We start from the raw sequence: 12,372 nt of genomic DNA, 5'->3' as shown, positions 1-12,372 counted from the left end.
AGTGTTGAGAAGTGGCTTAAAGCAGTAAAAATAGATTACAAGTGGCAAAAAAGGGGGGATTGGTTGACAATTAAAGCAAACTGTATAATTGTGGGAAACAAACAGATTAATGTGACTTGCAATGGATCATTTCTGAAGTCAAAGTTTCTCTTTTTTATGGTTTTTGGGGGGAATAATATTTGAAATTAAGACATAAGAGAGCCACAAATCATCACAAAAGAGCCATATGTGGCTCCAGAGCCGTTCAGCATAAGTTGCCGTGGTGATTTATCCCGGTAAGAAGTGAGCCAGCTTCGTCGTACAGAAAATCCAGGGTTAATCCTGAAGTTATCTCGATAAGAGAAAATCCAGCTTCGTCGTACAGGCCTCTGGTCTTTTGGTTGTACACCATGGATGGAGCTAAGGGTTGTCTTACAGGGCTAAAGCTCCTCGTGTTTTCTCAAAAGCCCTAAACCTTTCAATCTTATAATAAAACTATAAAATTAGATGATGACATTTGAATGGATATTGTAAATGTAATATTGTAGCCAAATTGACACCATCATAAGAAAAACAACTGTTACACTTTATCCTAACCTCACCTTTGTCATCTAGCCTAATACAGAAGAACAAAAAGAAAACAACACGTTATATAATGCAGAGATTTTCAAACATTATTTGCTCAAGGCACACCATCTTCATTTCCATGCAAAATCATATCTTTAGTTGTAGAATGACACATGGTTGAAGCACAATAGACACCTAGACATGCCTCACTCCACCATTTAGGAACAACTAAATTGCATATTATTCACACTTGCTGATTCAAGCAATCTGCTGTAGCCAATACAAACTTTTTTTGTACCTGTTAAAAGTCATTTTTACACCAAATTCTCCAAAATACGTGCATACTAAGTAAAAACACTGTGAGAAAATACACAAAATACTGCAGAAAAAATCTAGCTAAGAGGTTTTCTAATTTTTTAACATATTTATACCTTATGATACTGTGAGTTTTAAAAGAGGTTATCTTAATCATTGATAGAATCCAAAAATACCAGTGCAAACATATGTTAAAACATCTTTAGCTGTTATTTCAATCAGGCATGGTTGTATTAATTCCAGAGGCACACCAGTGAGAACCACTGATATAACGGTTTTGGACTGATAAAAATAGTTTAAATGCATTTCAATAAAATAAATAAATAAATAAACTTTGGAATGACAGAATGTTTTTTATCTAAAGTGGAGCCATCTTTTTGCCCAAATGATGTACAGATTTCCTGGTATCAAACACTTCTATTTATATTCGAAATAGCTTGAAAATGGAGCACTGAATTGTGTTCTTGGGTAAATATACAATCTATTACCCTTGATAATTATGATTTCCAGCTCCGCTTCTGTTGCAAACATGTAAAATAATGCAAATTGATTGGTTATTTTATTTTTGTCTGAAAAAAAGAAACAATTGAAATACAAATATAAGGTGATTTTCTTTTTTTATGATGTACAATAGATGAGCAAAAGTTTTTTTAGAAAAGTTTCATTTTCATTTGGTCCTTTAGAAAAAAAGTAAAAAAATTAGAGGACAGGATGAGACAGAGACAAAAAATGTCTTACCATTAATTTTCTGAGATCATCTATTTCTAAAGGGGCAAGACAACCCAATGTAATGTAGTGTGTTACCTTTCAAAGTAAAAGCCCTATGCGAGATATAATACAGTATGGTATAAAGAGGCATGAAATGTACATTTAAATATTTGCATAATATAAACTAGTTCTCTTTTCTGCTAAAGTTCCTTCTTTAAAATCAATACAAGCAAAAAGTCCATTCATTTGCTGCTCTTAAAATAGAAACGCTACAGAAACTTTAAATGCAAGCATCATGTTAAGCATGTTTTTACTAAACTGACTGTTTTAACCATTAAAACACACACACACATTCACACAGTGTATTTGTGTATAGGTGGTTTAAGTGGAAATCAGACAGATTTAAAGATAAAAGAAATCAGTCGATTTGGTGCTACAAACTTCCTGTCACAGAAAATAAATGCATGATCTTTCTTTTTTTTTTTTTGTTTTTGTTTTTTTGTTTTTTTGTCTTCTGGTTATGATTTTTTTTTCTTTGTAGAAAATAGAAATGAAACCATTTGAGCTTATACTAATCTGATTTTTTGATCATTAAAATAAGAAAATCATCTTGCATTACAATTTTTTACTCTATTTTCAAATGATTTTCAGTGTCTTGATTTTCTTGAGCAAAAAAAACAAAACAAAAACAAAACAAACAAAAAAAAAATTCGTGACTGAAAACCCAAAAGACTTAGGAGCATTGTTCATGTCCCTTTGTTTCTGACTGTCTAGTGGAACTTAAAGTCATTGTTTTTTTAAGAATCAGAGCCTATTTTTTAATATTATTATCTATTATATTATATTATATTATATTATATTATATTATTTCCTTACATTATAAGCTGCTCTGAAACCCCCTTACCTTGGTCAAGCATTTATACGGATGAAATAAAAAGGCACATTAAATTGCTATGGCTCTCATGGCCAACACATCTTCACCCCATGTGCTTTTCACTACCACCAATAAACCCAGTATACCCTACTTACATGAATTTTGTAACTCCATACTTTAGAAAACAGACTTGGAATTACAACAAAGACAGGCCAAAGTAGGTTTAAGTTTTCATAGGTCATATTTTTGTAGGTAAACCTCCTAGCTCGCTCTGGCTGTGCCAACCAAATATTGCTATTTCTGGTGTGTCTGATCTCCACCACTAGATGGAGACATTTTACAGCATTTCATGATAGAAAGGCGCAGTTAAAATGTAGTTATAAACTACATTATATGATAGAGAGCAATTGTTATTAGGCATAGCTTACCTAATGTTGCTTTCACATAGTCATTTCACTCTGGATATGGAGATTCTTAAGGTTTTGTGTCTTTAGCATTGATAGAGATCAGACTGATGTGAAACTGCCATTTCACTTGAAACCTGTCGCTCTGTTAAACGACAGACATCATGAGACCATGGAACAGTGCCTGTGTTTATAAAATTGTTATTGTGAGTCATTTTTCCAGCACTTATCTGCAAGTAATTATGCACTTTCAAAATTACTGTTTGTCTTTAACTTATTTTTGTAATCTGTCCCTGAATAGTATTATTTATTGTGACGTGTGTTGCTGACCTCTTGGCCAGGTCACCCTTGAAAAAGAGATCTTGATCTCAATGAATTTTATCTGGTGAAATAAAGCTTTAATAACAAAAAAAAAAAAAAAAAAAATTGAAAAGAGTTGCATAGAATTTGATGAATTAAGATAAACGTATCCTGTTTTACTGATTTCATACCAGAAGAACCAGTAAAGTAAAAAGGTCAGAGATGTCAGAAATTAACAGGACTTTATTATGACGTTATAATTATGGTATCTCTCATCTGCTAAAGCTCATTTTCTCTGTATAGAAATGTAAAGTACTAAAATAATCTCAGATAAATGAGCTCTCATCAATAAAAACATCATTTTAAATGACCCAGTAAAGAATCAATGAAGGGTTTTCAGAAGGGCTGAAGTGGAGTGGAGTGTTTCCTGTATTGAAGACTCTGCGAGGCTTTAACAGTGTGTGTTTTGTAATGAACAACTTCTGAACTTCTGTATGACACACAGACTTCAGTACAGAAACCAAACCTTTCAGTCATTTAGATCATATGCATTCAGCATTTCTACTTAATTAGAGATCCTGGAGCTGTGGTCTTTGGGGATCTAAAACAGATGTTATGTCAGTTAGCGGTTACTAACTAACAGATGTTATGTCAGTTAGTGGTTACTTGATTTTCTTTTAGAAATAAGAAAATCAAAATTGAAATTCAAGGTTTTCTTTTTCATGGTCAGAAACAGATGCCAGAACATTCAAAACAGTTTGATTTTTATTTTCCTTTTTGAAAAAGGGAAAAGAAAATAATTAGCAGACAGATCCATGATCAACAAAACGATCTACAGGGTGGAGAATTTGCACCATCACCAGCTAAATGCAGGCACTTTGAGTAGTGTCAGGTGAATTTGCTCATCTTACCAGCCACTGGAGCAGGTAAGTAAAATAAGCTTATCTAGAGTGATTTTGTTCCAGTATACATCATAAATCAAACCTCTTTTTCTGCTGGTCCCTACTGACTTTATGAGCTGAGAGGATCATAACGCTCACAGTCCAAAAACCCTCACCTCTTCCTCCCCGTGTCAGAGCTGCTGTCAAATGTGTGCTGGGATGTTTAGACTCAGTATTACATGAAAGCAGCTCCACTGCAGCTGGTGTATCTGCTAAAGGTCACAAGTCCAAGGTAGTTAAACAAAGCCACATTTTGGCACTAGACAGCAGAAACTAAACACAAAATATTAAATTCTAGTGGGTCTAAAACTCATAATGTAGGACAATGCCTCTGAATGTGCAGTGCCCTCATAGGGAGCACAGCAAACATTTGCATGGTTGAATACAGGACAAATTGGTCAAAAACTAGGTTTAAAATGAGCGACAGTCCGGCTCATTTACTCATCAGCTCTTTCTTATTAAACAGCCTAAAACTTAAATACTATTACCTTGATTATTTTCATACCTTAATCAAATAATGCTGCTTGATAAAACAGTTCTAAAAATGTTTGTGGCTGGTAGATTTTTGAATCCATTAGCCACAGAAAAGCTTTTTTGATTACACGTTGCCATCTCTTGGTTGCAAACATGACCTGTGGGATGTCCCATAGAACGACAGCACCTTTTAGGTTATCAAGCAGGCGCCCTTCTTCTTCAGTGTTTTGCTGATGAGCCCATGACTTCAGATGATCTATTGTTAAAAAAAATCTTCATGCTTTTCAGAAATGGCATTGTTTTACAGTAATAAGGATATCAGATTTGATGAAAGGGTAATCATGGATCATAAAGTCTTTATTCTCATGGATTTAGAACAAACTAAATGTAAACATAAGGCACCATTTAATAAAAAGTTTGAAAGTTTCTGTAAGATATTTGTTTGGATTTTCATCAGATTCCCAGACTTTTCAGCCCACAACCCTAAAAATAACAGTGCCAGACCATGAGGACCCCCACTCCCAGCTGTGTACACTCACTAATAGGTCTTTCCTAGCACTGGTAAAAAAAAAAAAAAACAGCAGAAAATGGCCAAAAAGCACATTATCATTTTATAAAGTAATCATTTTTAGAAAGGCTAGAAGCAGAACATATGTAATCTCCATGTAAAGACTGTAGAACTAAGTGGATACACGGCATACAGGCGATGTCAGTGTTTTGCTTCTGACACACAATTTTTACACGTCACTTCATTTCAGAATAAATCTCACCTCGTGACTATTTCGAACTGAGCCAGTTTATTTACAGCCATGTGCATATGTTTTAGGCATGTTGGCCACTGAGGATTCTTTACAGGTCCACAACACGGGGCTGGAGGGCAGCAGTCTTGATACATGTCAACACATACGTGTTCCTCTGCAGCCAAGGTCAACACCCAGAGACCACTGATGGTTTTAGGGCCCTTGGTCCATCCACTGCACAACCAGGGGCTCATGGCAACCCTTCAACCCGGTCGAGCAGTGGGCTGTGCTGGTTCCACCCTTAAGGTGTGTACTTTATATTTTCAACAGATTAGTTCCCCATGGCCCTGGTAATATACAAGGACATCCAGAGCGTGACCAGGGTTGTGTCAATCCTCCCTCAGGCAAACTTTCTCTCCACTACACGCCTCAATTTCTGGCCCAAATATGCCTAAAAGTTCCTGAACGTTACTTTATATGAAGTATTTTTACAACACTAGATTGGCTTTCTGTTAGAAACCATTTAAAATTTGTAGGGATCAAATATAGTATTGGTACAATATCGGCAGATACCAGCTTAAAAAATCCATAATTAGTGTCAGCAGATATGAACATTTCTACAAATATTCAAAACCATCATTCCTGCTATAAAAATCTCTGTATATAATCTGTAAATATTGGCCTTTAAATCAAATAAGCTAGTGGAGTTTTAGGCTGGACCAACAGACCGACGTCAGCTGAAGTCATTTTCTTTATTCATCAGTATTCCATACATTTTTAAGTCTGTTTTAAGGACTGAAATTTGTTCATCTTCGAACTTTAAATTTTAGTGTTCTAGGGACTGTAATTTTAGGTATGAACCATATTTAAATATCAAAATGAGAAAAAAAAATATTTTCATGTATCCGCATATTATGCATCCCTAAAAATCTGTTTTTTGTAGAAGGCTTCTCAACGTCTTCGTGGAAGTCCTTCCTCACTGATATAGATTACTGATAACACTGAGATTAAACTCCACCATGATCATTTATGTGTCTTTTACTACTTTAAGATCTACAGCAGTGGTTCTCAACTGGTGGGTCAGGACCCAGAGAGGGTCGCAAATTTCTGCTTGCACAAAAATGAGGGCAAAAGTCTATGAGGCACTCAAGTCATTCATAGACAAACATCCACATTTTATTTTACTGTTACAAAGAAATGTGTAAATGCTTTCTCTTAAATATCGGGACATATATCATTTTCTTGGGATAGCAAAGCTGCATTTCCCATTTTAATGCAGTAATTCCAGATCTTAAGAAAAATGGGCAAAAATGTATTCATCATCATGGAGAAACTGTAAAATGTGTTTAGATATTTTTTTCCATTAAAGACCAGAACCACTATTAATGAAATAAAAAAGTGTTGTTGAAATGTTTGATAATTCGGTTTACTAGTCACAAAAGAGACTGTGGCGGGCCCCCAGCCCCACTCATATCGAAGAAGAGCGAAGCCCCCCGGACCCACTTCGAAGAATTAAACATCAACTTTTGGTTTTCATAAGAATACCCCAACATAATATTCTAAGTTAACTTGTTCTTGGCAGAAGATTTATGTATAAGCTATCCATTTTCATGATGCCATTATAGGGCCACTTAACAAATAGAGGATCCAGTGATTTCTAAAAAGAAAAAACCCTCAAAATTCTCAAGTTTAAAGTTGTTAAGATTCTTTAAAAGTTTTTAAAATATTTTAAAAGCTTGTAAATATATGTGAACCAAGACTTGTAATTTTTGAGACTATAGTCAAAAAGTTGAAAGCTAAACCAATGTTTGGTTGCTTGTAAATTTTTGACTTTACATTGTTGTAAATTTATTATGTTAACACCTTGAAAATTATGAGTTTCTCATGTCAAAATTTAAGTTTTTTTTTTAATATTTTGAGTGTTTCCTCTAGGTTTACAAATTTTCAACCTTTGAAATTCTGAGTTTGTTTTCTAGTTTATACCTCCATAAAATCTCCCCCCTAAAAAACTGCTCTCTTACTCAAGAATTATATATATATAAACATGTAGTTTTGACATAGACAGGGCCCAGGACCTCAGGTTGGGAACCAGTGATCTACAGTATAATCCCTATGCCATTCCCATATTAATGTAAACCTTTGAGAGCAGTTGTACAGGCATGTAAAGGATTTTTTAAAGGTGGAAAATAACTTTAAGCTGATGCCCCAATATTCACCTGGGAATTCAAGGGCCTATTAGAGCAACCCCCCTGAATCTGTTACTGTTGAGACATAAGCAAAGAGAAGCACAACAGAGAAACAAATTAGCCAGACATGACACACAGGGGGAGGAAGGGGTGGTCTGTAAAATGTCTTTACAACACTGGACAAGCACAACACACAAAGACACACACAGTCCATATTAGGGGATATGGTTTAATTTGGAGACAGAGGCAAAGAAACACACCACACATGAACAAACACTGACCAAAAAAGAACACAGAGAGTCTTTCGGCTACACACTCCTCTATGGGCAAAAAAAAACAAAAACAAAAAAAACAACAGAAAAAAAGTCTACACAGGTAAAAAGCAAGGCTCAAACTAAACAAAGAGTTAACTCTTGAACTAAGACATTATCCACACAAGTTGTCGAAATCCCGATGACCATTAAACTATGTTGTGGACTGCACGAATACTAACATGAAACTTACCACGAGTTTAGAGGATCCCAACCCCCCACCCCCGCCCCGAAACTGAAGTGAGGAACATGTAGAGAAATCAAAAATCAGGCATCTTTTAGAGAAGACAAACAAAAACAATGACAAAAAAAATTGCTTGACACCACCAAGAGGCCAAACTCAAGACCTGGTCAAGGCGAGGCCACATTGAGAGGCCAGACAATTTTTTTTCCAATATAGATTTTTTTTCTTTAATTTCCAATATAAAAAGCTCCACTGGTACAAAATACATATGAACAACCAGTTGTAGAAATTGGAAAGCCTGTTGTATTTTTTTTCCTTTTTAAAGCCCACCCAGTTTTAAAAAATGATATTGCCTGAACAGAAAAAAAACTGTATATATAATACAGATCACATCAAGATGCACCCACTTTGGCTTTCAAGACAAGGAAAAACATCAATTAAATTATTGGTGGAACATGAACAAAGTCCTACCGATTATCAGACAAGAAAATAACACGAGATTTTTTTTCTCTCCTCACTTTTCTTTTTGGATCAAGACAATATCTATAGAGATGCAAAGCTACCACACTGTCAAAAAATAGCACTTCAGAATATGAAAAACACAGAACAAACAGAGAAAGTGATTGTTAGAGCTTGAACAGGATTTGTGATGGAAGCCCCTGAAGTGAGTCAAGATCCTGTTGGGACCGCTGTGGACTGTACATTGTGCTTTTTTTTAAATATTCATTCACAGTAACACTTCACCATACATGTATCACCCCTAACCTGCACTCATTTCAGTGTTTAGACACAATAAGATCTCAAAGACGTGGCTCCAAAGTTGTCTCTTGCTGCTTTCAGCTTCAGATTCAGTAAATTCTCTCAGATTAACCAGTCGTTTGTATAGCAAAGTGTTACAGTTCACACTAAGAAAGACCTTCAAATGTATAGGGAAGTTTATTGTTTATCTACAATTTCTTGAAACAACGGTTCAAATTGAGTACATCACAATACACATTTACCAAAAACTCAACACACAGAGTGGGAGGGGGGAGAAAAGGGGAGCAGGTGACAAGAGCTTTCATGACACTGGCATAAATAGACAAAAAAAAGGCTAACTGCAGCAATCTCTAAACCAAGGCCTAATAAGGATGTGTAGGCAGTTTCTAGACGTATATATGGCACTTTGAATATTGTATTGCATTTGGATAGAAAAAACACACTGTAAAAAGCACATGCCCGTATTAAAAAGTGGAATCAGTGGTACCTTGCAAGTTTTTGGGATTATAAATCACACACAACATTCTGCAAAAGTGATTAGCTCCCACAATTGTGCTTTACGTTTCTCTTACAAAACTACAACACTTTTCCTCAAGCACGGTTTCAAATTTGGTACCTTTTGTTGTTTTTATTCTTTTTATTTTTTTATTTATATGTATTTTGAGAAAATAAAATAAAAATCCAAACATAAAAGGTCAAATGGTGACAATTGTGCATTGCGTCATAATCCTGTGTGAGTGTCGTGTTTCACACACAAAAAAAGCCCCTGAGTTGACAACTCTTTAGCGCCATCAGGTACGCCGTTTTAGGGAACCCTTCTTTAGGGGGAAAGGGGGGTGGAGTGGTTGTTATTTTGTAGTACAAACAGACAAAATACCACCCTGGTAAAAAAAGAGTGTAAACTTTGTGCTGAAAAAATGGAATGTATTTGTAAACCAACACTATTGTGGCGATTTTAGTAGTTTTAATGTGCTGTGCATTGTGTACGACTGAAACATGAGATTGGAAGTCACTTAAAAAAAAAAATATATATTATCGGCAAAAAAAGCAACTGTGAGTGTGTCTAGAAAATGTGCAGAGACCCACAGGTTGTGTCTTGTGTGTCCAAGTGATCTCTTCTTCAGGGGCTCCCACATTTGCAATTACAGAGAGTGTGTGTTTGTGTGCTGCTGCTGTGTGTGTGTGCGAGTGTGTGTAAAGAAAACTAGGTTAATATTACAGGAAACTATCTCATGTGAATTCAAAAAACACTGAGTTTGACACATGGGCACTTTAACAACAAAATAAAACAAAAACATTGTCTGGCATCTGTATGATTAACAGACATTGTAAGTCGTCATCTTTCGACATGAGGCATCCAAACTGAACCAAAGTGAAACATCCATTAATTAAATTATTGAGAAATTCACAGAAAGTCTACAAGACGTACCATGGAAGTTGAACACTCAATTTTCTTAAACACAGGAAAACAAAATCTCTACACACTGTGACCCTTCAAAATAAAATACTTTTTCCCCCAAAACTGTAATTACAATTAATGCAGAGGAATTTTAGACTCAAAGTAAGTTTAATTGACTAGAAATGCGGTCAAACTGATTTTTAGTCCTCTTTAAAAATGCGATACACTGAAGACCCCCCCGACACAGATGACATTACAACATAATCTACAAAAAAACCCAACTTTTTGCCTGGGTTCTGTTAGTTAAATTCTATAGATTCAATGGTATAAAATATAGGTAATCTAAGTGTGCATTTAAACCACAGATTGTCTATTTGTGAATCAGTTCTAAAAAAGTTGACTCATGTAGGTAGTCATTTCTCCGAACAGAGCAAATGTACCTTTTATTGTGCCATCAATAGTTCAAAAAAGGTAAATACACTGGATATTTTCCTAAATGAAAAGAAAATAGATTTTTAAACAGCCTTGGTGTAAATCTTCACACTGCCCGCAAAATGTAGAGATCATTACAGAGCACTGAGAGGGCTTTTACTGGTCAGACTTTCAAAAGTGTTGGAAAGTGGTCTTTTTTTTTTCTTTAAGAAGCCACCATATTGCTAATGGCACCAAATAGCACAGCTGTGTGCCGATCCCTGTATTCAACTTTCAAGTGAACTTTACTGAGAGAGGTAAAAAGAAAGCAACATAAAAAACAAAGCTAAATTAAAAATAAGAAATCCCACAGGTTTTTAAAACATTTGCAAAAAAACAAAAAGGTCTCTTAAATGAACTCAACGCAGGTACGTTTTCACATTGATTTGCTTGACCTCTCTCCCACCTGTCACATTTCTATACAGAAAAAAAGAATATACATGCAGAAAAAATCAGGTTGAGCTAAGGACAAGGGTCAGTGGGTGGCCAGGTATTGGTCAGGCGAGCTTAGAGAGACATCACAGACAATGGTGGGATGATGAGGCCAGGAGTTTGGCTTGGCTTTCAACATCATGAAGACATGCTAGGCTAATGATGAGCAAACAGGCATGGAGATTTGTTCTAAAAAAGGAACAAAAACGTGAAAGGAAGAGACAGAGAGAGACAGAGAGAGAGAGAGAGACAGAGAGAAGACAAAGAGGAGAGAAGAGAAAGTTAGGGGCACAGCACAAGAATCGTTTAGCCATGAGGCACAAAAAACAACAAAAACAAATCACCACATACAATAAAGGACAGCGTGATAAACATTTCCCCCCCTTCTCTCCCCTGACACACAAAAACAGTACATAGATTTAAGGAAAGTGACACCACCAGGACATATGGCAGAGACTCCAACATGCACAAACTGTATACTTGGCACCCAAAGAGATCCATCTAGAGCCAGTCCCTTGTGGGAGACTTGGAGGATGGATGGAATGACTTGAAGGGGTTGTTAATAGAGAAAAGAGAGAGGTAGCCTAGCTGGACATGGCTTACATAATGACAGCAAGAAAATGAGGGGGATAGAGAAGGGAGATATGGAGGGGAGTAAAGACTGAAGGATTTAGAGTGCAAAAGGTTTTCACATTGCAGAATGGGGAAATGAAGAGACAGACTACATGGAAGAAGCCAAACGCAGGTTGAAGCTCTGGGCTCAGGGTGTACGTGGCCTGGCTGCAGCCCTTCAACACAAAAGCTGATCCTTAGTCAACCTGTCTCACTTGACCTGAAGGCAATGAAATGGTATGGAAACACACCTGATGCTCTCCACTACTTACAGTGACACAAAATACCTCCAGCGAACACTGACTCCAGTGATAGTCATAAATAATCATATACATTAAAATATTTAATCCGACTCGAATTACATGATAAAACCGCAGGAATGAAATACAGCAAAATGTGGAAAGATCAATTGCAACCACTTTTTTTTTTCCCAGGAGAAGAGCGAGTCTCCCCCCTGTTGTGGGCTCCTTTCCCCCCTGCCCCCCTGAGTCTCTGCTGTGTTGACCTTGGCTGAAGGGTGAACTTACCCTAGCAGTGCTAGCATTAGAGCTGGGGAGGGGGGAGGCCCCGGGGCTAGGATCAGTAGGGTTTGCTGTCGTTCTTTGAGCGCTTCAGCTGAACCTTCAGCCTCTTCATTCCGATCTGAAACCCGTTCATGGCCTGGATGGCAGCTTGGGCAGAGACGGGATTGTCGTAGCTGACGAAACCTGACAACA

General features: G+C 36.4%; 1 protein-coding gene across 4 annotated transcripts in view; it reads right to left on the bottom strand.

Annotated features, from left to right (window-relative positions):
- Positions 1–8,903: 8,903 nt before the first annotated feature.
- LOC121515423 (CUGBP Elav-like family member 2) overlaps positions 8,904–12,372 on the bottom strand; it is a 48,480-nt gene continuing 45,011 nt past the window's right edge. For 3 of the 4 annotated variants that reach the window (XM_041796185.1, XM_041796183.1, XM_041796184.1), the window contains exon 13: positions 12,184–12,363. In XM_041796185.1, coding sequence (XP_041652119.1) covers positions 12,236–12,363 — 128 coding nt within the window. In that variant the 3' untranslated portion in view covers positions 12,184–12,235. Of the gene's footprint in view, positions 12,364–12,372 lie in introns of all 4 variants that reach the window. The other variant, XM_041796182.1, reaches the window with a different exon arrangement.

Source organism: Cheilinus undulatus, linkage group 9 (assembly GCF_018320785.1).
Source record: "Cheilinus undulatus linkage group 9, ASM1832078v1, whole genome shotgun sequence".
In the NCBI taxonomy this organism is placed as follows: Eukaryota; Metazoa; Chordata; class Actinopteri; order Labriformes; family Labridae; genus Cheilinus; species Cheilinus undulatus.
The sequence above is the reverse complement of the archived record's forward strand: the minus strand, read 5'-3'. Positions and strand labels throughout refer to the sequence as shown.